The 26,551-nt window shown below is 41.7% G+C and overlaps 1 protein-coding gene across 3 annotated transcripts; it reads left to right on the forward strand.

Moving 5' to 3' along the window:
• The first annotated feature begins 5,234 nt into the window (after window positions 1–5,234).
• zc3h11a (zinc finger CCCH-type containing 11A) lies at window positions 5,235–13,520 on the forward strand. 3 transcript variants are annotated; one of them, XM_072382967.1, is made up of 17 exons: window positions 5,235–5,668; window positions 6,759–6,830; window positions 7,351–7,479; window positions 7,580–7,699; window positions 8,120–8,243; window positions 8,324–8,506; window positions 8,607–8,672; window positions 8,754–8,924; window positions 9,450–9,527; window positions 9,600–9,698; window positions 9,851–9,913; window positions 10,001–10,528; window positions 10,696–10,769; window positions 10,856–11,351; window positions 11,453–11,613; window positions 11,911–12,113; window positions 12,284–13,520. In XM_072382967.1, exons 3-17 carry the CDS (start codon window positions 7,426–7,428, stop codon window positions 12,507–12,509), a joined length of 2,646 nt encoding a protein of 881 aa, XP_072239068.1. In that variant the 5' UTR covers window positions 5,235–5,668; window positions 6,759–6,830; window positions 7,351–7,425; the 3' UTR covers window positions 12,510–13,520. The 3 variants fall into 3 exon arrangements, with proteins under 3 accessions (XP_072239068.1, XP_072239069.1, XP_072239067.1); XM_072382968.1 differs by having other exon boundaries at window positions 5,312–5,330; XM_072382966.1 differs by having other exon boundaries at window positions 5,313–5,330; window positions 5,630–6,830.
• The last annotated feature ends 13,031 nt before the right edge of the window (window positions 13,521–26,551 follow it).

Genomic DNA, 26,551 nt, shown 5'->3' on the forward strand with positions numbered 1-26,551 from the left:
AACTGTGTGAGTGAGTAACTGTGTGAGGAGTGAGTGTGAGTAACTGAGTGTGAGTGAGTTACTGATTGTCAGTGAGTGTAAGTGATTAACTGTGTGAGTGAGTAACTGTGTGAGGAGTAAGTGTGAGTAACTGAGTGTGAGTGAGTGAGTAACTGATCGTCAGTGAGTTTGAGTGAGTGAGTAACTGTGTGAGGAGTGAGTTTGAGTAACTAAGTGTGAGTGAGTAATTGATATAGTGAGTTTGAGTAACTGAGTGTGGGTGAGTGAGACTGAGTAACTGAGTGAGTAAGTGTGAGTACCTGAGTGTGAGTGGGTAACTGATTGTCAGTGAGTGTAAGTGAGTGACTGATTGTGAGTGAGTGTAACTGAGTAACTGTGTGAGTGAGTAACTGTTTGAGGAGTGAGTGTGAGTAACGTGGTTAGAGTGAGTGAGTAATTGTGAGTAACTGAGTGTGAGTGAGTAACTGATTGTCAGTGAGTGTAAGTGAGTAACTGTGTGAGTGAGTAACTGTGTGTGGAGTGAGTGTGAGTAACTGAGTGTGAGTGAGTTACTGATTGAGTGAGTTTGAGTAACTGAGTGTGGGTGAGTGAGACTGAGTAACTGAGTGAGAGTGAGTAAGTGTGAGTACCTGAGTGTGAGTGGGTAACTGATTGTCAGTGAGTGTAAGTGAGTGACTGATTGTGAGTGAGTGTAACTGAGTAACTGTTTGAGGAGTGAGTGTGAGTAACGTAGTGAGAGTGAGTGAGTAATTGTGAGTAACTGAGTGTGAGTGAGTAACTGATTGTCAGTGAGTGTAAGTGATTAACTGTGTGAGTGAGTAACTGTGTGAGGAGTGAGTGTGAGTAACTGAGTGTGAGTGAGTTACTGATTGAGTGAGTTTGAGTAACTGAGTGTGGGTGAGTGAGACTGAGTAACTGAGTGAGAGTGAGTGAGTAAGTGTGAGTACCTGAGTGTGAGTGGGTAACTGATTGTCAGTGAGTGTAAGTGAGTGACTGATTGTGAGTGAGTGTAAATGAGTAACTGTGTGAGTCAGTAACTGTTTGAGGAGTGAGTGTGAGTAACGTAGTGAGAGTGAGTGAGTAAGTGTGAGTAACTGAGTGTGAGTGAGTGTAAGTGAGTAACTGTGTGAGTGAGTAACTGAGTGTGAGTGAGTGAGTAAGTAAGTATGAGTAACTGAATGTGAGTGAGTAATTGTGAGTGAGTGAGTAATTGTGAGTAACTGAGTGTGAGTGAGTGAGTGAGTGAGTAACTGTGTGTAAGTACCTTTGAGTGAGTGAGCAACTCTGAGTGAGTGAGTGAATGACTGTGAGTAACTTGAGTGTGAGTAACTGAGTGTGAGTGAGTTACTGATTGAGTGAGTTTGAGTAACTGAGTGTGAGTGAGTGAGTGTGGGTAACTGAGTGTGAGTGGGTAACTGATTGTCAGTGAGTGTAAGTGAGTGACTGATTGTGAGTGAGTGTAAGTGAGTAACTGATTGTGAGTGAGTGTAAGTGAGTAACTGAGTGTGAGTGAGTATGATTGAGTAATTGTGAGTGAGTGAGTGAGTAACTGTGTGTGAGTGAGTGAGTGAGCAACTCTGAGTGAGTGAGTGAATGACTGTGAGTAACTTGAGTGTGAGTAACTTGAGTGTGAGTAACTGAGTGTGAGTGAGTGAGTGTGAGTAATTGAGTCTGAGTGAGTGTAAGTGAGTAACTGATTGTGAGTGATTGTAAGTGGGTAACTGTGATTGAGTGAGTAACTGTGTGAGGAGTGAGTAACTGAGTGTGAGTGAGTAAAGTAACTGGGTGTGAGTGTGAGTGAGTATACGTGTGATTGAGTGAGTAACTTTGAGTTAGTAACTATGAGTGAGTGAGTGGGTGTGACTGAGTGAGTGTGAGTAACTGAGTTTGAATAACTGAGTGTGAGTTTGTAACTGTGAGTGAGTGTGAGTAATTGAGTGAGTGTGAGTTTGTAACTGTGAGTGAGTGAGTGGGTGTGACTGAGTGAGTGTGAGTAACTGAGTTTGAATAACTGAGTGTGAGTTTGTAACTGTGAGTGAGTGTGAATAATTGAGTGAGCGTGAGTTTGTAACTGTGTGTGAGTGTGAATAATTGAGTGAGTGTGAGTTTGTAACTGTGAGTGAGTGTGAGTAACTGTGTGAATGAGTAACTGAGTGAGTGAGTATCTTTGAGTTAGTGAGTAACCGTGTGAGTGAGTGAGCAACTGTGTGAAGAGTGAGTTTGAGTCACTGAATGTGAGTGTGAAACTGTGAGTAACTGTGAGTGAGTGAGTGTGAGTAACTGAGTGTGAGTGAGTGAGTAACTGTGTGAGTGAGTGAGTAATTGTGTGAGTGAGTGAGTAACTGTGTGAAGAGTGAGTTTGAGTCACTGAATGTGAGTGTGATTGAATGAGTAACTGTGAGTGAGTAACTGTGTGAGTGAGTAACTGTGTGTGGAGTGAGTGTGAGTAACTGAGTGTGAGTGAGTTACTGATTGAGTGAGTTTGAGTAACTGAGTGTGGGTGAGTGAGACTGAGTAACTGAGTGAGAGTGAGTAAGTGTGAGTACCTGAGTGTGAGTGGGTAACTGATTGTCAGTGAGTGTAAGTGAGTGACTGATTGTGAGTGAGTGTAACTGAGTAACTGTTTGAGGAGTGAGTGTGAGTAACGTAGTGAGAGTGAGTGAGTAATTGTGAGTAACTGAGTGTGAGTGAGTAACTGATTGTCAGTGAGTGTAAGTGATTAACTGTGTGAGTGAGTAACTGTGTGAGGAGTGAGTGTGAGTAACTGAGTGTGAGTGAGTTACTGATTGAGTGAGTTTGAGTAACTGAGTGTGGGTGAGTGAGACTGAGTAACTGAGTGAGAGTGAGTGAGTAAGTGTGAGTACCTGAGTGTGAGTGGGTAACTGATTGTCAGTGAGTGTAAGTGAGTGACTGATTGTGAGTGAGTGTAAATGAGTAACTGTGTGAGTCAGTAACTGTTTGAGGAGTGAGTGTGAGTAACGTAGTGAGAGTGAGTGAGTAAGTGTGAGTAACTGAGTGTGAGTGAGTGTAAGTGAGTAACTGTGTGAGTGAGTAACTGAGTGTGAGTGAGTGAGTAAGTAAGTATGAGTAACTGAATGTGAGTGAGTAATTGTGAGTGAGTGAGTAATTGTGAGTAACTGAGTGTGAGTGAGTGAGTGAGTGAGTAACTGTGTGTAAGTACCTTTGAGTGAGTGAGCAACTCTGAGTGAGTGAGTGAATGACTGTGAGTAACTTGAGTGTGAGTAACTGAGTGTGAGTGAGTTACTGATTGAGTGAGTTTGAGTAACTGAGTGTGAGTGAGTGAGTGTGGGTAACTGAGTGTGAGTGGGTAACTGATTGTCAGTGAGTGTAAGTGAGTGACTGATTGTGAGTGAGTGTAAGTGAGTAACTGATTGTGAGTGAGTGTAAGTGAGTAACTGAGTGTGAGTGAGTATGATTGAGTAATTGTGAGTGAGTGAGTGAGTAACTGTGTGTGAGTGAGTGAGTGAGCAACTCTGAGTGAGTGAGTGAATGACTGTGAGTAACTTGAGTGTGAGTAACTTGAGTGTGAGTAACTGAGTGTGAGTGAGTGAGTGTGAGTAATTGAGTCTGAGTGAGTGTAAGTGAGTAACTGATTGTGAGTGATTGTAAGTGGGTAACTGTGATTGAGTGAGTAACTGTGTGAGGAGTGAGTAACTGAGTGTGAGTGAGTAAAGTAACTGGGTGTGAGTGTGAGTGAGTATACGTGTGATTGAGTGAGTAACTTTGAGTTAGTAACTATGAGTGAGTGAGTGGGTGTGACTGAGTGAGTGTGAGTAACTGAGTTTGAATAACTGAGTGTGAGTTTGTAACTGTGAGTGAGTGTGAGTAATTGAGTGAGTGTGAGTTTGTAACTGTGAGTGAGTGAGTGGGTGTGACTGAGTGAGTGTGAGTAACTGAGTTTGAATAACTGAGTGTGAGTTTGTAACTGTGAGTGAGTGTGAATAATTGAGTGAGCGTGAGTTTGTAACTGTGTGTGAGTGTGAGTAATTGAGTGAGTGTGAGTTTGTAACTGTGAGTGAGTGTGAGTAACTGTGTGAATGAGTAACTGAGTGAGTGAGTATCTTTGAGTTAGTGAGTAACCGTGTGAGTGAGTGAGCAACTGTGTGAAGAGTGAGTTTGAGTCACTGAATGTGAGTGTGAAACTGTGAGTAACTGTGAGTGAGTGAGTGTGAGTAACTGAGTGTGAGTGAGTGAGTAACTGTGTGAGTGAGTGAGTAATTGTGTGAGTGAGTGAGTAACTGTGTGAAGAGTGAGTTTGAGTCACTGAATGTGAGTGTGATTGAATGAGTAACTGTGAGTGAGTGAGTAACTGTGTGAGACATGAGTGTGAGTAACTGAGTGTGAGTGAGTAACTGAGTAAGTGAGTAACTTTGAGTGAGTGAGTAACTGTGTGATTGAGTGAGTAATTGTGTGAGTGAGTGAGTAACTGTGTGGGGAGTGAGTGTGAGTGAGTAACTGTGAGTGAGTGTGAGTAACTGAGTGTGGGTGAGTGTGTGCATACTCAGATCTGTAGGCGCATTCTCAGAGTCCAAAAGAACACCCCCAACAATGGATGTCGAGCTGAATTAGGACAATTTCCCCTTTTAATTCGAATACAAGAAAGGGCCATCAAATTCCACCAGCACCTCAAAGCCAGCAAGCCCAGCTCCTACCACTACAAAGCCCTGCAATGCCAAGAGGAGAGCAAAGACAAGAGTACCCTAAGAAATTCTTACGTACAACAATCTTATTAAGAATAACTCGTGCTGTACAGCGTTGTGAGACACAAGAAAGTAGTATCTCACACTCCTCTCTTATGGCATTTCGACATGTTGCACCCCACTAGGCAAACGGCCTTTCTGCTAACTTTAGTTCACTCTTGCGAATGATTCCCAACAACAAAACAGTCGTGTGGAGTAAGTATTCTCAAAGTCGTTATATCTGCCAATATAACATTTGTCACATCAGAAACATCAGCTAAATGTAAAATATCACTTATGGACTAGAGGGATCCTAATATAATCAATCATCATGTGGTATACTGGTATGGTATAACTTTATCTGGTATCAATTTATCATCAGGGTTATTGTTTCGATTGTAGTTGAATGGCATGGCACTACACCGGCGTACAGTTTACAGAACAGTAGAATGATCAAATGTACGATCTTTCCATTGAACGCAAACGCAACGTCTCTCTCGGCTTACCCTCGTCATGTTATGCTGCCGCCGCCATTTTGCTTTGGTCTTGGTGCGGCTGCGGCATCCAACGACCCGGGACGACGGCTACTGTCTTTCACAACTTTATAAATTCTGTTTAAATCTCAAATTGGTAATTAAGACAATTTACAGAGTTTAAAAAATATATATGGTTCTGATATCGTAGTGTTATAGTTCCAAAGTAAATACAAAGGTAATAACTAAATTAACAGCCATCTTATAATTTATCTTGAGAGAAGGTCGCGGCCTCTGTTGTGTTGCCTATGCTGAAATAAAGTGTTGACAGTACAACACATTGGGTGTGTTTAACATCTAGATTCCTTTGATAGCCTAACTTTTACATAAATAACGACATAAATGAATGATTTTTACACGGTGTTTTTTTCCATCGCTGTGTGGAATCGCTCGTAGGTTGTCCCAGCTAGCATTGAGCACCTTAATTATTTTACAGTAAGTATGTGATTTGTTGTCCTTCCTGTCTTGGTTGTTAAGTTTTCGCTACACATACAGTAATATCGGTGTTATTCGGTAAGAAAAGTCTATTCTGTTAAACTAGCTCAGTTAATGTGCTTGTTTGATGAATATTTTCGGAGCCGAAAAGGAATTTTTTGATATGCACGTATCGTGAATTTGCTACTTGGCGATTCGCTGTTTTAGTGTAAGTGACTTATTTTGAACGTGTTTTCATTGCTTATTAAAATGAACACCAGAATATTTGTTCAGGTTGATCATCACAGTGGAGTGAAGGCCCCCCTGCACAGACAACCCACACCTAGTCTTCCAGAAACGCTCAATTTAATAGTTATTTGCTCTGAATTTAAGACGTGAATCACTGTAACATGGGTTAGAGATGGTGTCAGAGAGGGACTGTGAAGCAAGCTGATGTATATTTGAGCACCAGGAGAGTCCATATTGAGAGCATATTTGTCTCTTGTTGATGATCATCTGTTGAAATGTCTCTGCTGTGTTTGCTGTCTTTCTGTTTCTGATTAACCCTTTTCAGTTTCTTGGGAGTGTTCTTTGATTGATTTGTAGGTTTAAAACTACCCTCTTGGCCCTCTTTGGGGATCCCTGGATATGGATAGTTTGTCCCTAAGAGAATGCAGAAGATGTTTTTTTCCTCTTCAGTATTGTTAAACAACAGCTGAAAATCCCTAAAAGCCTGGGTACCCTGCCCATTTTTTTCTACTGCCATCACCCAAAAATGTTACCAAGGTTGCTCACAAGTCCAAGAAGAACCCAAGGAATTTTTTTCCACACATCAACCCTCTTTTTGCCACTTTTTGTCTCATTAGTTTAAGTATTTTTTTCCTTGTCAGAATGTCTATGTCCCCCTGTTTGTTTCTTTCATTAGTCACTTCAATTAAAAAAAAAAAAAGTACAAAGGACCCTGTTGCATCCACTATCGGTACTATTTAGAAGTCTGGCGGAGATAAAGATGTCTCAGAGAGTCTCAGAAAGAGATGTCATAGGAAGACAAGTTTCTCTGGGCGATCCACCCCACTTTTTCTTTTATCTCATGGATCAAGTGTTCCTTCAGGACTCCATACTATTGCGGAGACACCAAACCAGCAGTGCACTCAAGAGGGAGACAACATCTCAGCCACGTCAGGTAAAGATGGAGCTGTGTCAAAGCTGAAATTTTGAAAATGACCTGCTTGAGGGTTTACAGACCTTTTTAATTGAAATCTTTATACTATATGTCCCTCCCACTGAGAAATCTTGACTGATTGATGAGGCCTGCCACTGACCCCAAACATGCCCTGTGTGTCTGGGCTTTTTCTCTTAGGAATTAAGATAAATGTAGAGATTTTGTTTTCAGGAACTGCTGAGGAGTTACTATAGCTCTGTGGGTTGTCTGACTGCATGATTTATTTCAGACAGGAATAACTCTACAATCCAACAGCTTCTTAGACCTTTATGCTGTCTCTGCAGATTGAAGTGACCTCATGCTTAATTCCAGTAAGAACTCTTAATGTAGACTGCTTGTAGATACATTATGTAACTAAAGAACTACAGACAGGCCTCTTAGTATTTGATGTACACGTGTGGAAACATTTGAAGATTTCCCAGTGAACTAAAGTAAGAGAGGTCCATTTATTCTGCAGTTTTTCTGTGCTGTGTGTCCTCAGGGGGAGTCCTGTTGGCCCTGAAGAGAACCAGCCGCTGGGTCACCACCGCAATTAAAGCTGCATACCAGCATTACTATGACTAACCATGGAGATGACTGCTACTTTTATTACTATTCTACCTGCTCCAAAGTAAGCAGTTTGTGCACAAACCTACCATGTACTAACATTTTAGAAATTACCCGTAAATAGGTCAAATGGTATCAGCCTAACTGCTTGATAAATTGTGCAGGGCGACAGCTGCCCATTCAGACACTGTGAGGCAGCCATGGGCAATGAGAGCATTTGCAACCTGTGGCAGGAAGGACGCTGCTTCCGTACCGTCTGCAAGTTTCGCCACATGGAGATCACTGTAAGCAAAACTGAAGCATCAATTTTAATTCAAACAGCGCTCACAAACTTGTCCCTCAAGTGTTTGTCTTGAATGGCCATGAAAGAAGGGTAGAGAAAAGTCTTCCTGTGAATCAGGGTCAGGAGCTCCACTCCTGCCTCTGGACCCGTTGGGTGGGGCAGGCAAACTTCCTTTTTCCTTAAATAGTAGATATCTTAAAATCTGCAATGTACCATGTGGCTTGTAGCACAAACCTCTGCTGTCCATAACAGCAGTCATAGCTTGTTAAGTTTGAGAAACAATACCGTGATCCATTTTAAAGAGTGAGAGTAGAATGAGAATTATAGAAACTGAAAAGATTTTTTGGACATGTGGCCATTGTTTAGCCATCTCATCTGCTCACACTATTTTATGTTATTAATCTCATTATTCTGGAAACAGAAAAACCGTAAGGAGATCCCCTGTTATTGGGAGAATCAGCCAGCCGGCTGCCAGAAGCCACACTGTGCTTTCTTTCACGAGAGGCCCCGCTACATAGAAGGCATCTTTGTCCCACCAGATAAAAGTGAGTGAACTTTGTTTCTACAAACTCAAGAATTTAAAGACCGTCATGATGATGACTGATAACGGCTGTAATTCTGCCAGGTCAGATCAAGACTGAGGAGCAGAAAAACGAGGAACCAGCTCCACCACCAACTGCTCCTCTTCCCACCACATCCAATCCTCAGCTCAGAGGAGTCATCAAGACAGAAACTCAGGAACCAGTACCCAGCCCCACCCACCCGCCAGTAGTGATCAATCCAGCTGATGATGATGAGGATGAAGATGGTGAGCTGGATTTAATCTCAATAGAACTTCTTGGTCTTAACGAGTTATCACTTCAAGACGTCCCCTTTTATTGTTACCACTTATATCTGTCTGTTTGCAGACCAGTTCTCAGAGGAGGGGGAGGATGGCAAAGTTGGCCCTTCGCCAAGGAAGTTGGCTCGATCAGGTGAGGCTGTGCACACAAACTATAGCTGTGATCCTCCCAAATTCCCCATGTTCTATGTGCAATAATGTCGTGTCTTCACAGGTGATTCACTAAATTTTGGAGTGAGCACCTTGGAGGAGATCCGGCTTAGGAAGGCCCTGAAGGCCAGCATGAAGAGGGCGGGATACCCTATCCAGAGTGGTGAACCCTCTGCTAGTGGAGAAAAAGAAAACATCCTGGCGTTTTCACGGCCAGTGCTCTTAGAGTCCAGAGGTGAATGAAAAACAGTTCAGTGTGCATGGGTGTAGCTCAACAACACCCCCTGCCAGGCCAAAATAATCAGTCCTGTAAAATGATCATTATTCTAGCAGCATTTACACCACAAAGAAGAGAAGTCTGTGGTACTGAGCCCAGCAGCAGACAGTTTCTATTTATGTGACAGTTTCGTTGCACTCATGACGAAACTGAACCAGAAAAAGCAAATGTAGCAAATAGCAAATGTAAGTCAAAAGAAGATCACTAAAAAAGTTTAGATAGAAACTAAAAATGACATATAATTATATAAATGACAAACAAAAAAGGGAGCTGCACAGACTGACTGCCGATAAGGCCGGCGCATAGCAACAATTTACTGCTCGTGGTCAAGTTGAAGCATTTTGTTTTGCTCCATATTCTGTCTAATGATGGTAGTCCCTGCTTGAAACCTTAAAAAGAAATACTGTAAAATGTTAATGAGCTCCTAACCTCAGACGTCTGCTTTAAGGTAAAGCATTAACAAGCCGCTGTCTTTAAAACTAGGCCCACTTGTTGTTGAAGAGGCTGGGAGACCAAGAGGAAGTGTGGCTGAAAGACTAGGACGAAAGATTCCCAACAACGGTAGCTCTTGTTGCAGATTCCAAATGCCACAGATATTGATAGTGAGAAGCTCATCACGTGTTCTTTTTGTAGATTTAAAAAGTGGGGAAGGTGTCTCATTGAGGAAGAGTCTGGCTGAGCGTCTGGGAAGAGTTGTGGATGTAGAACAAACATTGGTACCTTCTCAGAAAGGTGAGTGTTGTATCACAGGAATCCACTGCCTGTTGCTAAAACCATGCTGATGTATGGTGTTGTAAAGTGGGAAGAGTGATGTCCTACCTTGGAAATCTCTCTTTAGAAATAATCAGGATGTGTTCAGACTTGTCTTTCTTGTGTTTCTCCAGCGCTGAAACCTGTAAAGGAAAGACTTGGGCTGCTGTCTGCCCCAGTTGCACCCTCACTCCCAGGTAAGAAGTGTGAAAATTCAGATGTTGCTTAGAGTTGGTCTGTGGATGCTCCATGTGTAAATGAAAACTTTATTTATTGTGTTGCAGCTGAGAACAGTGTGGTGTCTGTTAATGTTCCTGAGCAGATACACATCAAAAGTCTAGAGGAGATCAAACAAGAGAAGGCAGCAAAGTCTCAGAGTCGGAAAGATTCCCTTATAGTTGTTACTCCAGAAATGTCTAAGACCAACCCCGCCGAAGCCACAAAGGGTATCAAGAGAGCCATCTCTGTGAGAGACACCTCCATCAGCCATGTCAAAACCATCTGGGCTAAGAAGAAACGGCAGGAGGAGGAACAGGAGCAGAATCCCAGTCAAAAGAAACCCGAGCTCTTAGTGGAGAAAACTCCAGGCAAGAGTCAAGGGGAGTCAGACATTGGCCGGCTTGGTTCTAAAGACACAAATAAGGGCAAAGTTAAAGTTCGAGTAAAGACCCTTGAAGAGATCCGCAGGGAGAAGGCAGTGAGGCTACAGGTGCAGCAGGCCAAGGAGGCTGAAGACAAGAAGAGCTCAGATACAGAGGAGAGCAGTTCCAAGAAACCTCGACTACAGCGTCCCAAGAAGCTGGCAACCCAAAGTAAGACTGCACTTTTCACTGCTTGGGTACCTGTGTGTTAGCACAAGAAACATGCTGCAGAGTTATTGTCACCTCTGATGCTGCAGATGTTTTTACGATTGAAGTACAATTTGAATCTTGTCAACATGTTTTTTTTGCCTCTGACTGGAATTTCACGTCCAACACAGCAGGCAAAATCACAACAGAGAAGAGTGCTGAAGTGTGGGAGAAGCCAGGGAACTCTCCAGCTGCTGCACCAGAGGTATGGGTTGTATGTACGTCAACACCAGCTGTGGTTGGTTCTTACTCTGCTCACTGAAAGGGATGGCATCTTTCCTGTCTCTCTAGATCAGTAACAAAGTGAAGGTCAAGACCTTTGAGGAGATCATGCAAGAGAAACGCCTTCGAAAAGAGGAAATTGAGGAGCAGGCTACAAGCTCAGCGGAAGCGTCTCAGAAGCAGACTATCAGTGGCCCTTTGAAGAGGAAGATCACTCCTAAAATCAAGCTCACCCCATTAGACTCTTACTCATCTTCCTCCACAACACGCCCCAAAGTCCATGTTCATAAACTAATTTCTCCAACATCCAAAGAAACTCTGAATAGCACTCCTGATACAGCAGCTACTGCCTTGACAACAGCGGCCTCCGTCCCAGTGAAGCAGAGCTCTTCTCTACAACAGGCAGAGTCCCAGATCAGCTCCAGGGAGGTTCCACACAAAAGCACAAGGAGCTCCACTGCACAGCCAACAGCCAGACCAGCCAGAGAAACTTCTGGGTCCCCTACAGCTCATTCACTGGGCAATAATCAGACGAGTTCCCCAGAACATACGGTCGAGTCTAAAGGTAATGGATTGCTAATGTTGCCATAAATGCACAATTAGAAAGAGAAAGCACTTTTTTTTCCATGATGGAGCACTTAAACTTTCAGTCAACTCTCTTTTCAGTGAGGCCTAAACTGAATGTGAAACCATCAGTCATGAAACCTGCGGTGCAGGTGAAGCCGGGCCAGAAGAAGAGGGGAGCAGAGCGATCTGCTGTTGCTGCTGTTAAACCTCTGAACAGCACCTCAGCAGTGCAGGAGGAGCCCACATGCAGAGACAGAGCGGTACGTTTCACACACACTTCACTTCATCATCATATAGTTTTACTATTTTTCAAATGTTCTCTGAAACACTTCCATTGCTCACATTTCTGATGTAGTGTTGTCCTCTCATGCTCTCTCTTCATTTTTACTGTCTGATATTTTGTGTTAAATACATCCAGCGACCACGTTGCTCTTAGATTTTTCTCTGATTAATCGGGTTTCTTGAGTTTGCATGTCATCTGTATTTGAAAAAAAAACATGTTTGATGGGGAATCTAAAATGTGCTGTCAGTGACGTCCAGCATGTTTTGTTTGTCAGGTATTCCCATCCTTGAACGCAGAGTCTCAGCTGAGCTCTACTGTACCTCATAGTCCCACTGCTTTGCTGGATTTGGGATCGAGCTCCAGCCCAGTGAGAGAGGACCTTCAGACTGTCCCCGTCTTTAAACAGAGTTCAGTCCAAGAAACCAAGCCAGCTGTCAGTGTTGCTGCTGCCAGAGAGGCCTGTGCAGTTCCCCAAAGGTAAGGAGCTACAGAGAGCTTAATTTTAAAGCTGAAGTGGACGAGATCATGTCTGCTCATATGCCGGTATTTCATCCCATTTCTAAATTTGTCATGAGAGAGAACATTGGTATTTATATTTGACTTCCCTCAGTGTTGCCCACTGACGTGTCAGTTTCTGTCCATTTCAGTCCCGTCCTGAAAACTCCTGCTCAGTCCAAATCACGAAGACTCAGTGTAACAGCATCCCGCACAGCCTCTACCTCCAACACCGACGCCTCTGCCTCCACCTCCGCCGTGGATGACTTTGAGGAACTGATCAACCAGTTTACTGACGATCACTTAGAGGACGACGTGGATCCAGAAATAGGAGAGGATGACCTGCTGCAGGAACTGTCAGAAATGATTGACAGCTGAGGGCTCCGGTCATCAGGCCACCTCGTCTCACTCTTACTACCTGCTGTCATGACTTTATATTTACACCCACCATCTACCATTGAGTTTTGAAATGACATTTAGTTCTATAACTCTGAACTAAGTTTAAGCTTTAAGTTCGATGTTTGTTATTTACATTTTAGTCACCTTCTCTCATATACAAGCCTATTTAATTTTCTGCCCAGGTGATCATCTTTTAGTCCAGTATTTTGTCTTTGCTTTTCTTTATCATGTCTTTTTATGATCGTTGTCCAACTCATCAGGCCCTAAAAATGAAAAAAAAAAAATTTTTAAAAAGCACGTGCTGTTTTCAGACATGGTGTTTTCAGTTTGTTGAGAAAACCTGGAGGATGTCATTTTTGAGAAGTCATATCTGTATACTGTGTCTGCATAGGGAATAACAAGCTCAGTATAGAAATAATGGATACTACTGCACTTACAGTATTTGTGCCTAAGGTTTTGTGTATGTGGGAGTGGATGGGACTGTTGTTGCTCAGCTGGTTATCATGTTAAAATGTCCCATCCTCAAGGCTCCTGTGGACATGACAGCAAACTGGCACCCGAGGAGTCCATCAGGTGTATATGCTTCATGGAGGGCATCCTCTCCTTGACACTGTTCTCTATTTTTTTTTTTCAATTTTATGTTTTATATTGTTCAATTGAAATGTGTTCTTACCCAGGTCTGTTTATTTTGACATACTTTTAAACAACTAGTATGGAATAAATGTGTCTATACTCTCCAAACTTAATAAATGAACGCCTCAGGGACTATTTGTATTTTTTTTTAATGTTCTTTCTCAGATTTAAAATCTTTTCAGATGCTGTCTTCAGTAGATATTTTTCTCTTTTCAGTTTATCGTGTGCTTTGGTAAAAGATCAAAGTTTCTTAATGTGCGTTTGCTCTGTTCTGACCCTTTTTCATGAGCTCACTCTTCAAAGTAACTTGTACAATGTTCTGTGTAAATAAAAATAAAAATTTTAATGACCAGTAACTTTTTACAAATATTATTTGAGGTAATTCGTTGTTTTCCGATTTGCACATAGATGTTTGTCATTGGTAAAACCTTTAATAAACACCAGAAATATATGAATTTCTGAAGCCAAAACAAAATTGAGATGCATCACTGAGAATTTTTAACAGACAGTTGCTTTACAGCTCCTTCTGGATGGTCAAGCCACCCTTTCTCTAAGGTTAAGCCCAGCCACCCACCAAAAGGAACATAATTTCATTCGACTGTATCCACAACTATTTTACAGTCACTACCCAAATCTCGTGACCATAGGTGTGGGTTGGAAAGATGGACCAGTAAATAAAAAGTTTCGCCTCGCAGCTTGAATTTGGAGGGGCTGACCCTCATCCTGGTCACCTCACATTCAGCTGCAAACGGCTCCAGTGTAGCTAAAGGTCATGATTGAAGAAGACAACAGAACTACAACATCTGCAAAAAGAGATGTAACTCTGACGTGCCCTCTCCCCAGCTATACCTCTAGACCCTGGCCATGAAAATCATAAACAGGATCAGTGATAGCAGTCAGCCTTGGCAGTGTCCAACATGCAGTATCGACTAACTTGACTGAACCAAGAATGCAGTCACAGTTCGAGCTTTGGTATTACAGGGATGGAATAGCCTGCAGAAGTAAAACTGGTACCCCATACTCCCTCAGCGTCCTCCACATAATCCCTTGGGGTACATGTCATCAGCTCTCTCCAAGTCCAAATAAACACTTGAAGAATTGATGGTCAAGTCCCATGACCCCTCCATAACTCTCCAAGGGTGAAGAGCTAGTCCACTGTTCCACAACCTTGGCAGAAATCATACTGCTTCTTCTAAATCTGAAGCTCGACATTTCTTGAAGCCTCCTTTCCAACACTCTGGAGCAAACTTTCCTGAGTAAGCAAATAATTGTGATCCCCTGTAGTTTGAACACACTCTCCAGTCTCCCTACTAAAAAATGGGAACCACTGCTCTGATCTGCCACTTAACTGGTGTTGTTTCAGACCCCCGTTCAACATTGAAGAGTCATGTCAGCCAAGACAGCCCCACAATTTCCAGTGCCTTTAGTATCTCTAAGCAAATTGAATCCACCCCTCGCTTACCTTTTTAACTACCTTGGCATCCTCTGCCAATGAGTCTTTCCTCAAGTCCTCAGACCCTGCCTCTGCCTCTGGAAATGCTGGCCAAATTGAGGAAATCCTCAAAGTATTCTTTCCAGCACTTAACAAAATATCCAGCTGTTCGCCATCCAGGACAAGCAAATCCTGGATGGTGTGGGAAATTCCTCCCTTGCCATAGATTTAGTTTTTGGTCACATAACCACACAACCAAGCCTGAAAGGTGTTCTTCTTCGTCCTTCAGCTTGACGACTTCCATCACCGCATAGGCAGGGTCCCCTGCCAGATGTTTCCTATTCACTTTCACTATCCGTTTGAGCTTACCTGGTCTGGCTGGCATTCTTCCTCGTTAAAGGATCCAGATGGTGATCAGTTGATAAATTTGCCCCTCTTCATCCAAGTGTTCAAAACACATCGCCATAGATCTGATGATACAACTACAAAGTCGATCATTGACCTCTGATTTAAGGTGGCCTGGTACAGAGTACTTATATCATTGTGTTTGAAATGGACAATCCAGGACTAGCACAGAAGTACAGAAACAAAACTCTGGTTGTGTTCATATTGGGGAGGCTGTCCCTACCAATGATATTCCTCCAGGTCACTCTGTCATTGCCCAGATGGACATTGAAGTCCTCCGGGACAACAATGGAATCCCCAGGTGGCGCACCCTTTAGGAAATTACTCAGAAACTTTAAGGAGGCCAGGTCATCTCAGCTGTTGTTTGGTACATATGCACATACCACAGTCAGAACATTGTGAACACAGAACACCCAGAACACCCTGTGACTTGAAGCTGCGCCTAGGCAACCCTCATTGGGAAGAAGTCAGCCAGGGGCTTTTAGAGTATCCCCAAACCCACCAAATGCCTCTCCCCCAGAGTAAATCTGGAGTATGAGAGAGTCTAGCCCCTCTCCAGTTTGGTTTAAGTGCCCATGCTATGCGTGGTGGTCAGCCCACCTACAGTAGATCAAGTTAATACTGCTCCACCTAACTGACCAGCTCAAGCTCATTCCCCACCGGCAAGGTGACATTCCACATACCCAGAGCCAGTTTGCGATGCTGGGAATCCCAGGGCCCACCTTTGCCAGTTGCCCAGCTCACAATACACCCCACCTTGAATTTCCACCCCACAGATGGTGCGCCCATGTGAAGGTGGCATCCTGGTGGAGCCATGGCTTGGCCACCAGGCATGAAAGTGGAAATTCTACAGAGGGGATTAGTTTGAATATTCAACCTCAATATTACTTGCAGCCAACTTCAAAGATAATTAAAGAGAATTTGTATCTCTTTCTTACACATCTTTATTGTTAAACAATCTCATTGCATATCATAAAATAGATTTATAGATCAATAGATCAACGACATTGAGATACAGCATTTGCGTTTTTTCCTCATAACAGTCTTTTGTCCGATCAAGTTTTAACAACATTTTAAACCAAAGGGCTAAGTGCAATCTGGTTTTAAAAAAAAGAAAAGAAAAGAAAGAACATTAACATAGGTGTCTTTCTGATGGTGCTGTTATCAGAATCACGGAAATATTAACATTGTTCCCTGAATCCTCCTATATGAACACTGGATAGCAGTTCCCAAATTTTACTCCCAATTCCATTGCTCCATCAATGAAGAAAGCTATGAACTTAACTTGGAAAGAAAGCTCAACATCTTGTTAAAGAGGCTTGAAACTACATATTGTACATTGGTGTACCTTTAGTGACGACTGACTATAGCCGCCCTAACATCTCACACTGTGAAAGTGCTGGAGAGCCTGTTATAGCCTCACCTCAGAAGGGAAGTCAGACTGTGATTATATAATCATAATGATATGATAGAGTCAACACACCATTACAAGCAAAGAGTTAATTATGGTGTTCCACGGGGTTTTGGGCAGCTTCGTTCTTTTTCTCATATGGAAAGATAACATACATTTCCGTTGTTGTGTCAATGGCAACAAGCTTAATTAGTCTAGGAAAACTGAGGAAACTAATCAGTTACTTGCTGCTGCCTTGGATAACTTTTAATGTAAGACTCTAGATATAGGATTTTAGGGTCTTGTTCATGAGAGGTTGTAGGAAAGAGTGGGAGATCAAATTGGGGCTGCACCAGCTGTGATGCAGTCATTTTACTGGTCTTACTTGATGAAGAGAGAGTTAAACTGGAAGGCAAAACTACCGATTACTGGCCAATCTATGTTCAAACTCTTAACAAAGGTCATGAGCTATCAATTGTGACTGAAACAATGTCATGAATAAAAGATGCAGAGATTAGCTTCCTGCTTAGGCTTACCTTCAGAGAGAGGTTGAGGTGCTCGATCATCAGGGAGGGTCTCAGAGTAAAGTTGCTTGTCCTTTGCACTGAAAGAAGCCAGTTGGGGTGGTTTGGGCATGCTGTTATGATGCCCAGAAGCCTCCCAGGGGAGACAGAAGATCTCTTGCTAGATTTGGAGCATCTCAGTGTCCCCTGGAAAAACAGGCTTGGGAGAGGAAGGTCTGGGTATCTCTGCTTTTTGCTTTTATCTTCAGTTTTAATTTTTTTAGTGATTCTTTTGTGTTATTATTCTTTCATGTGTGGATTTATATGTGTATGTACATATTTTAAATGTTGCTTCGGCTCTATAAAGCACTTTTAGTATCTCGGTTTGAGTTTTATTGTGGCGAGGACCCAAATGCAGGTCTTCCAGAGGGAGGAGATGACGACAGACAGTAAGATGATGAAAAGATTTATTAATTTATTAATAATAAAAAAAGATAAATAAAAAAAAAGAACCAGTGGACTGACTGAACAGATGGATGGAACTAACTGAATGCCAGAAACCATAGCTGAAGACTTCAATGAACTAGCACAGAGCAAAAAGAGAACCAGGAGGATATATATTGAAGGAGGAAACGAATAACATGAGGCAGGTGGTGATAATTACGGTGTGCAGGTGGAGCAGAAGGTAGGACTAACTAATGTTCACCATGTATTCTGCTAAGGTTTCTTCTACTTCTTCATCATGTCCGGTGAATGGTTCTAACTGTGGGAGTACAAATGGTCATACATTATCTCAAATGAAGTTAATCCTGTGCTAGTTGGAATAATATGCATGTTTAGGACTACTAGTGGTAAACAGTAAAGTTGTCACCTTGACTTAATTATTCCATTGTGTCTCTCCACCAAACCTGCTGATTGTGGATGATATGCACAGTGGTCTGAGGTCTGTTCTTAAATTCTTTGTCATCAGGAAGATGACATTGTTTACAAAGTGCGTCCCATTATCACTGTAGATTTTTTCAGGAATTCCAAATCTAGGAAATATTTCATTCACCAGTGTTGAGAGTGCATCTGCCCTATGCACATGGAAATACTTCAACTCATTTGGTAAAAACATCTATTATCATCAAGTAGAACTGTTTCCCTTCACATTTATTTAGTTCAATGAAATCCATACAAATGTGTTGAAAAGGGTACGTTGGTTTAGGGAATTACCCTCATATTCTCACTTAGATTGCCCTGTAGATTATGTTTTGCATATATTTTACCTGTTGGACAAAAAATTATTTATTTATTTATTATTATTATTGTTTTAGTAATTAATAAAACCATACGCTGTAAAAACCTTGTTCATTATTGCTACAATCCCTCCTTTAGAGACATGACATGGTCCATGGCTCAATACTGCAGCATATCAAAAGAAGCTTTTTGGCAGTATGGGTTTCCTTCAGGTCACTCATATAAATTTGACTGTGCACAGTAAATGGCACATTTATTCTGCCACATCTGTCTTTCTGTTTGTATGGCTTCTTTCTGCATTTCACATAACACTTGGTATATTCCTGTATGAGCTTCCTCTTTGGAGAGGAGGTTTTCTGCTGGTAACTGAGCAGCTTTTTTTCTTCTTCATCTGCTTTTCTATTACCATTTCCAGGATCAGTGTTCGTAATGTGTGCAGCACATTTATAAATTGCTACTTTATCTAGCAGTTGAATAGCACCTAATAATGCTAAAATCAAGTCTTTATAGATTTACCTGTGATGTTGTCATCCCTCTGTTTTTCAAAGGCATTAAGATTAAAATGACTTTTTAATGTGATGTTACAAGTGTTACAAGTCACACAAAATTACTCTCTGCATTTGATCTATTCAGTTTGGCACCTGTTGAATGCACACATGTACAAGCTTTCTACTTAATTTAGTTAAGTAGACTGCAGACGTATAAACTGCTAATACTGGTCACTGTGGCTGGTTTTAAATGCACCATAAAAACAAACCTGACTTGTTGTGACTCTGATTCACTGCAGCTGTCTTTAAATTTCTCTTTAAGAAAGCGGTTGTTGATATCTGACTCCCGTAGCATATTTTATTTCTGTGTTTTTGTTAATATCCTAATACTCACTTTAACCCTTTCTGTAAAGCACTTTGCTGCTGATGAGATATGAGATAAATGCTGTAATCTCTGATGAATATGATATCAGTTCCTTTAAGTTTAGGGAAGTTAATCAATCAGAAGTGATGAAGCCATCGATATGTTAAATTCTCCATTTTTCTGATAAACTTGTGATGTTTTTGCAGAAGAGCTAAACTCAAATTTAGAAAATGTTTCAGTTTGGCTTGAAAACCATCTGCACCTGAAAGGTTTGACTGTCTGGTCTCAGACCTGCTTCAGGTGGAAATTATTGCATTTTTAATGCCTTGAACTTTGTCATTAAAGAAAATTGCAAAGTCATTATATGTTGATGTAGAAATGAGTTCTAAAGGCAGTGAAACTGGAGGGCTTGCTAATCTGTTTCTTTACTGCAGTTTTTGATGATTTCAGAAAAATAACTCTCCCTTGTTCTACGCAAAGTCTGGTTGAACACACATAACTTTTCTCTGTAAATCTCATCATGAACCTGAAGCTTTGACTTGCACCATTTCCGTTCGGCTCTCTGGCACTTCCTTTTCTGTGCCCTGACCGACTCTTCTTTTCTCCATGGCGCCCTTTGCCCACTTTTAACCATTCTAACCTTGGCAGGAGCAATGGTATTCAAAGCATTTAAAAGACTTGATGTGTAAGAGCTCCACAGATCATCATCATTATAACACAGAGTTCAGTCACACGCTGAGTTAGACCAAACATTTCAAGGAAAGAAGTGAGTTCTTTAGCTTGCTCATTATGGGCTACATCTATGTACACCTTCAAGTCCCCTGTTATGACTAAACAGTCAACAGCAGTGCACACAATTTAAAGAAATTCAGTAAAATCATCAATAAAATCATTCTGCGGTGATACAAAGTATTTAAGATCGTTTTATCTCCATTTTAAATGACACATGCTCGAATTAAGGAAAAAACTAAATGTTTTATTTTGTGAGTGGGTATATTGTCCCTGAATATGGCACAAAGACCCCCTCCCACTCTCGGTCTTGTCGTTTCATCTCTCAGTTAAACACATAAAATCAAGACTGTGAGGGGAAAGTATCAAAAGCATTGTTAGACAGGAGAAAGTCAGAAAGCTGTTGGTATACAACTTTTTCTAGAACTTTGCCTAAGAATGGCAGGTTTGGTATGGAAATTATAAAAATCTCAGCTTGTAAAACACATTTTGCTCAGACAGTTTTTCCTGTGAAAGGAGCAAATATTTTAACTCTGCTTGTTTAACTGAGATGTCCTGAACTTTAAGAGAGTTGTTAAATCTTAATTCACAAACTTTACTAACTGTTCTTAACTGGATTTACTTTGTACATTTTATTGCTTTTTATCTCTCCACTATGCTATTTGCATTGAAAAACTGTTTTCTTTTCACTTACTCATAACTGACATGTTTCCTGAGACTGACTGTCTGTCTTTCCTGCTGCGCCTGCACTCCTTTGACCAATGTCCCATCTTTCCACACACAAAGCATGCACCAACTCTGTCTGATCCCCCTACTCTTTTTCCTCTACGGCCTCTTCCTCTGCTCTTGCTTACTCCTTCATCACACACACAACATTTCTTTTTGTTGCTCCTTTTCCCTTTTCCCTCATTTCCAGTGTTCCTCAGCTAGCTAGGCCTGAGCCTGTGTGAGGCTGTTTTTTTTCTTTTGCTTTCCCTATATCCTTCACTAATTCTGCAAATTTCACAACGTTCAAATCTCCTTCAAAAAATGTCTTTTCCCATCTAAGTATTTAACACCATCTGGATTTCGCTGAAACATTTAAACAAACAAAAACAAACTGGATTTACTTATAGCGGTTCCTCATCTCCATCTTTCTTAAGAGAAATTATAATTTTAATGTGCTGCATGGATTTATTCCTGTCGTCTTCTCACACAGACTATGGACTCGTTCACCTTTAACTTCACTGGTTTTATGATTTACTTATCGCGGGTTCCTTATCGTAATCTTACACAGTTAGCCTATATAGTTTTCAGTTAAAGGCTACTCCCCTCTGGTACTTAGATCTGCTTGCGAAAAAATAGCAATGCCCCTACTTACATGTATTTTCTTATCGCGGGTTCCTCATCGCAATCTTATACAGTTTTTAGTCAACTGCTCTCTGGTACTCTGGCAAAAATAGCAACGTTTTTTTCAGATCTTAGTTAAGTATCCCACATGTATTAGTTAAACTTAACCGGTCTTGCAGATATTAGCTGAGTATTAACTTTAATACTGGACTTCACTGGAAGAGTGGGTTACAGATGAACATAATACTGTTCAATACTCACTTCACTTTTTACAAATCACTATTTTTTGCAAATGTCTTATTTAAATGTAGTTTAATTTAACCTCACTGGATTATCAGTTGTTTGTTAAATAATCTCAAATTCTTCCAAAGGTCTTCATAATCACACTATTTTTCGCCAACAATAGTAACACAAAGGGATCCCTTACCATAAATCCACTGGTAAGACCATGAATCCAGCAAGTCTGGCCATTAATTAAAAAATAAGGTCCCATCACCTTTCCCCCTTCCAGGGGTAGCTGGCGCCTCTGAAACACAACAATTCAGCTTCGATATTTTTACTCTCAAGGTGAGTATTTTGCTCAATATGGTACTAAAAGTCAGTGTTCACGCGTGTAGATTATACTTTATCATAACATTACAGTATACAGTTTTTTTAAAATTTTATTATATATTTATTGGCCCTTCAACATTGGGATCCGGAGAAGTACCCCTCTCACGGCTAAAGAGGGGTCTTTCAATGCATAAATCATGTATCAATTAAATGAGAAGGACTTGTTTAAATATGCTAGTGTCAAGAGCATTGGTGTGAAGGGAGGACCCAGATGCAGAACTTCGAAGCAAACAAGGTTTATTCCAAGAACAAAAAAGCACAAGGCAGAACAAAGGATGCGGCTGAGCCAGATATCAAAAACTTAACTGTGAAAAAACAAAGCAAAGCAAAACAAGACAAGACTATGAAAACCAGGTGGCAAGACATGAGGCAATAACATGACCTGACAAGCCTGTGAACAACGTGGCATGAGAGCTCAGGTGAGGATTCTGCTATGACATGAGTGAACCTGGAAACTAGGTACTGTGGGGAGGAGATTAGTGATGACGTGCAGCTGTGGAAGAGAAGCAGACGTGAGTGAAACTTAATGTGACAGGGAAAAAAAAACAACCAAAAAATATAAAAAATGATCCTGGAACCTGTAAACAAGACAGAACAAAACGTGAACATGACAGCCAGTAACTTAACCATTGTTAAATAAAGAAATGGGTGCACAGCCGAGTGTGAGCGGGCACTGGGGAGCACACAGACACAGAGCTCACTCGCTACTTGTGGTTGTTGTCTTGTTAGCAAGGTAGCCTGTTAGCAACTCAAAACTTGTTACCAAGTTAAAATTAAACAGCCAGAGTCATCAAGATATAACACCGGACCAGACTATAGTTGTTCCGATTCCAATACCAGCATCAGATATGCCTCCCATACTGCAGAACATGTCCGTCTGTTTACCAGTTAGCTACGTTAGCTTTGTTAGCTCTGTTGGCTCTGTTAGTGAGGTTAACAACTGTCAACTGGAGCTCATTTATTAAACAAAATGAGCAGTGTTACAAATAACCGGTATTTGATAAACATTCTACATATTCAACCTTTAAAGTAAAAATGAAACAAAGTTTTGGCAAAAAATTATAGTTCCTCTTTAACACTTGTAGTCTCTGAACTACAGCACATCTACAAAGGAATAGCAATCAGGATCACAGGCAAAAAACTGTATAGTACAGTAACTGTACACTACAGGTTTACTCAGACTGAGACACAAGACTGCCTTCTACGGTAGGATATGGCTCAAGTAGCTCCAGGGGTTGATGTACATCACTTCCAGCAGGGACAGACTTGTGTGCATACATACAGAATAATATCCTTTTACACATACAAAAATTTTAAATTACACCCTGAAATGGGTGTTCAATTAAAGTGTTATCTTTACAGTGTTTATATTAAATGTGGGTCCAAAAAGGGGTCCAAATGGGAGTGCTCACCGTGTTCATGGATGATGGTGCACTGGCTTTGCTTCAAACTGTCCAGATCACACAATCCAGACCTTCCCGTTGCCCTTGCTTACCTGTTTGGCCTACTTTATGCATTGAACATAGAGTTCCCAAGACATCTCAGATATACGTTTGAAACGGTGCAGCACATCTTTATGGAGCTTACACCCTCTAGTTCACAGCGTGTGCGGAGCCTGAAAACAAGAGTCTTGCTGTAAGAAGCCTGACAACAACAAGGCCTCACTCTTAGTCACAAGTCCGCACAAGCGTTTGACTCCATCCTGTTTTTCCTCCGTCAGTACCAATGTCTGCCCACTGAGTGTCGTTGGTGCTCACATCCCGACCGGCAGAAATTGCTGCTCCTTGATTGGATGGTTGGTTGGCGCGTGGGTGGATTGTCAGTAAGCAACCTGCTGATTGGCTATTCACTCAGGCGTCAAAACAGGGTCAAAATTTGTACTTGTAACTTCAGGAGAGGGCTCCAAGATGGCGGCCAAGGCAGTCGTAAGATTTTGTGGCTGAGAACGGTTTTCAGTGTTCACCTCTTTAAATTATTATACGGACTTCTCTTGACCAGAAACAACTCGTAATGGTAGCATAATACATCCTGTTTGACTTTACTCAAAGAGATTACCTACTCTGCAGTTTATTCCAAACCCAGGGACCTACGTCTAACTTCTGACTAATAGCTAACTTGTTACTGGCTTAACGCTGACTGCAATAACCACCACCATGCACTGGCTCGACCACGGCACTAAAAGGAAAGACAATGTCTCTAAAGAATATCACGGTAGCCCCGCTAAAAGGTAGGGTGTCAGCTGTAAATTCTGCAGCATCTACAGAAGCTATTGTTGTCGCTAGCGCTAACTGTAAGCATGATTACATCGGCTCCGTCTTGAATTATGTCCACTGAATCCGACCCGAGCACTCCTTCTAAACTGGATGGAAAAAGGCTGAAAAGTGACCTGATGCTCACCCAAGTACAAAATAACGTTGCCAGCTTGATTAACGAGTGCTCTGATAACCTGGAAAGCATGATAAACGTCAACACCGTGAGCGTCGATGCTTTGAAAAAGTCAATTGACTTTGTATTCACAGAGGTGGAAACCTTGGAAGCAGATGTGAAGGCAGTAAACCTCTAAACCTAAAAATATTGTCCAGAGGATGTCAGAGTTCGAAATGAAACTCAATGAAACAGAGCGTTATCACCGAAGATGGAATTTGAGGCTTCATGGGATCTTGGAAAACAAACAGGAAAACATCCGAGGTTGCTGACATATGCTATGCCGTGGTTGGGACCAGTCACGCAAAGATCAAAGAGGACATCGACATTGTTTGGGTCGCTTCAATGACACACAGAAGAGGCTGAGAACAACGATTATTCGGTTCACCAACAGATTGTCACGTGACCTGGTGTGGAGAACGGCTAAGGACTGCAGCCTTCTCAAAGATAAAAAGTTGAGGTCCACAGAGGATCTCACTAGTGCTGACAAAGAAGTACGGAAGAAACTTTGGCCACTATTGAGACTGCAAAGAGAAAAAAAAATGGATGAAAGGCCCATTTTGCTGGCGTTTATGCAATCATAGAGGGGAAAGAGATTCGCTCTCCCCCGTCACAACACGCTGCAACATCTGCTCCTCAAAGGATGGACATAGCGTTGCCTCCATAACCACAGTGGCCTATGTATTGCTGTTTCTATTGGTAGTAAAATTCCTTTAGAACCTGCATATTGGTTATCTGCTCTCTTCTGAATGCACGCACTGTGTCATCAGGTACAAACCTTTTTACAAAGTTTATATTTGAAACTTATTTCTGTCAAGGCCTCCAGACACAGATGCAGGGTCAGTTCAGTGTCACAATGTTTAGTTATAATAATAAAAAGCAGGTTGGTTGAGGATCTCCACACAGAGCAAAAGAAGAGGCTGTGAAACACCTGAGCACTCTTCTCAGTAAATATGTCTGAGGATGGTGCGGCTGTGAAAAAATGATCAAACTAAACCTCTCCACTCTTGGAGGAAAACTAAAGGCTATTTAAGATAACAAAATAACCTCACGCTCTCCTATTGAGGCGGATTTAAATCAAATTCGATAAACGTGAGCACACCTTTAACGGCGGCACAAACATCTTTAAGAATATAACACAAATCCACTCCAAATAAACAGAGGAACAGAAACCGGCTATGAAACTTCCTGTTATAATAAACTATGGCTATGGAAAAACTTACAACAAAAGATCTCTCTGAAGGAGGACTGCTCGACTTCAAAGGACAAGGAAATCACAACTTGGGACACTTGGAATAAATATACGAGGGTGAGGCTCATGGAAGAAACAACATACTGGCACAAGACAAGGGAAGAAGGGCAAGATACCTATCTCTTGCTCCATCAAAGGTTGCTAGAAACTTGGGTGTCATGATTGATGACCAACTAACCTTCAAAGATCACGTTACCTCGGTTGCTCGTTCATGCCGCTTTGCTTTGCTAAACATAAGAAAGATCAGACCATACCTGACCCAACATGCCACCCAACACCTGGTGCAGGCCATGGTCATCTCCCGCCTTGACTACTGCAATGCTCTCCTAACTGGTCTCCAGCCTATACTATGAAACCCCTGCAGATGGTCCAGAACGCGGCGGCGCGTCTGGTCTTCGATCAGCCTAAAAGAACACGTCACCCCTCTGTTCATTGAACTCCTCTGGCTGCCCTTAGCCGTCCGCATCAAATTCAAGTCACTGATGTTAGCTACAAAGTGCTTAATGGAACGGCTCCCATCTACTTGAATGCTCTTGCAAAGGCTTATGTCCCAACTGGGTCCCTCCGTTGGTCCCAGGATTGTCGTCTAGCAGCTCCTACACCACGCCTAAGACAATCCAAACTCTGTTCATGTGTCGTCCCACGATGGTGGAATGACCTACCGAGCGCTACCAGAACAGGGGCGTCCCTGTCTATCTTCAAGAAGCTCTTGAAAACCCAGCTCTTCAGAGAGCATCTCCTATCCCAGCACTTACCTTGTACTTCCCTACCCCCTCTATCTCTACACTTTATCGTTCTGCACTTCCTTCTATGCCTGCACCCTATCTCTACTCTGTCACCTCTGACAGAGTCGGACTCGTGTGTTCCTTCTATGTAGTTTATTGTTAGCTTTTTATATAGCTTGTTATGTCTTCATTTGTAAGTCGCTTTGGATAAAAGCGTCTGCTAAATACATAACATAAACATAAAACATACCTGAAACGAGAGGAAAGTTAGTGATTTCAAAATAAAACAGGAAATGACGCGACAAGACATGAAACAGAACTTAAATCGTGACAATTTCTTTTTGGAGGAAAAAAAAAGGACATTTCTTATTACATGCATAATTCCTTTTATACCCATAGTGCCTGAGTACTCAAGTTTATAAACGCATATTCCTGCAAATGGGTGTTGTCCTTCAAGATTCACATATATTGTTATAAGATGTAGGGTCAAGACTTA

This window comes from Leuresthes tenuis, unplaced genomic scaffold (genome assembly GCF_036924035.1).
Source record: "Leuresthes tenuis unplaced genomic scaffold, fLeuTen1.0.hap1 SCAF_3, whole genome shotgun sequence".
In the NCBI taxonomy this organism is placed as follows: Eukaryota; Metazoa; Chordata; class Actinopteri; order Atheriniformes; family Atherinopsidae; genus Leuresthes; species Leuresthes tenuis.

What these genes read in the sequence shown, in the direction of transcription:
- zc3h11a (XM_072382967.1), top strand. Translation starts at nt 7,426, where the DNA reads ATGACTAACCATGGAGATGACTGCTACTTTTATTACTATTCTACCTGC. An exon ending in TGATGATGAGGATGAAGATG is followed by an intron (nt 8,507 to 8,606) that starts GTGAGCTGGATT and finishes GTCTGTTTGCAG; the next exon opens with ACCAGTTCTCAGAGGAGGGG. An exon ending in ACGAAAGATTCCCAACAACG is followed by an intron (nt 9,528 to 9,599) that starts GTAGCTCTTGTT and finishes TTCTTTTTGTAG; the next exon opens with ATTTAAAAAGTGGGGAAGGT.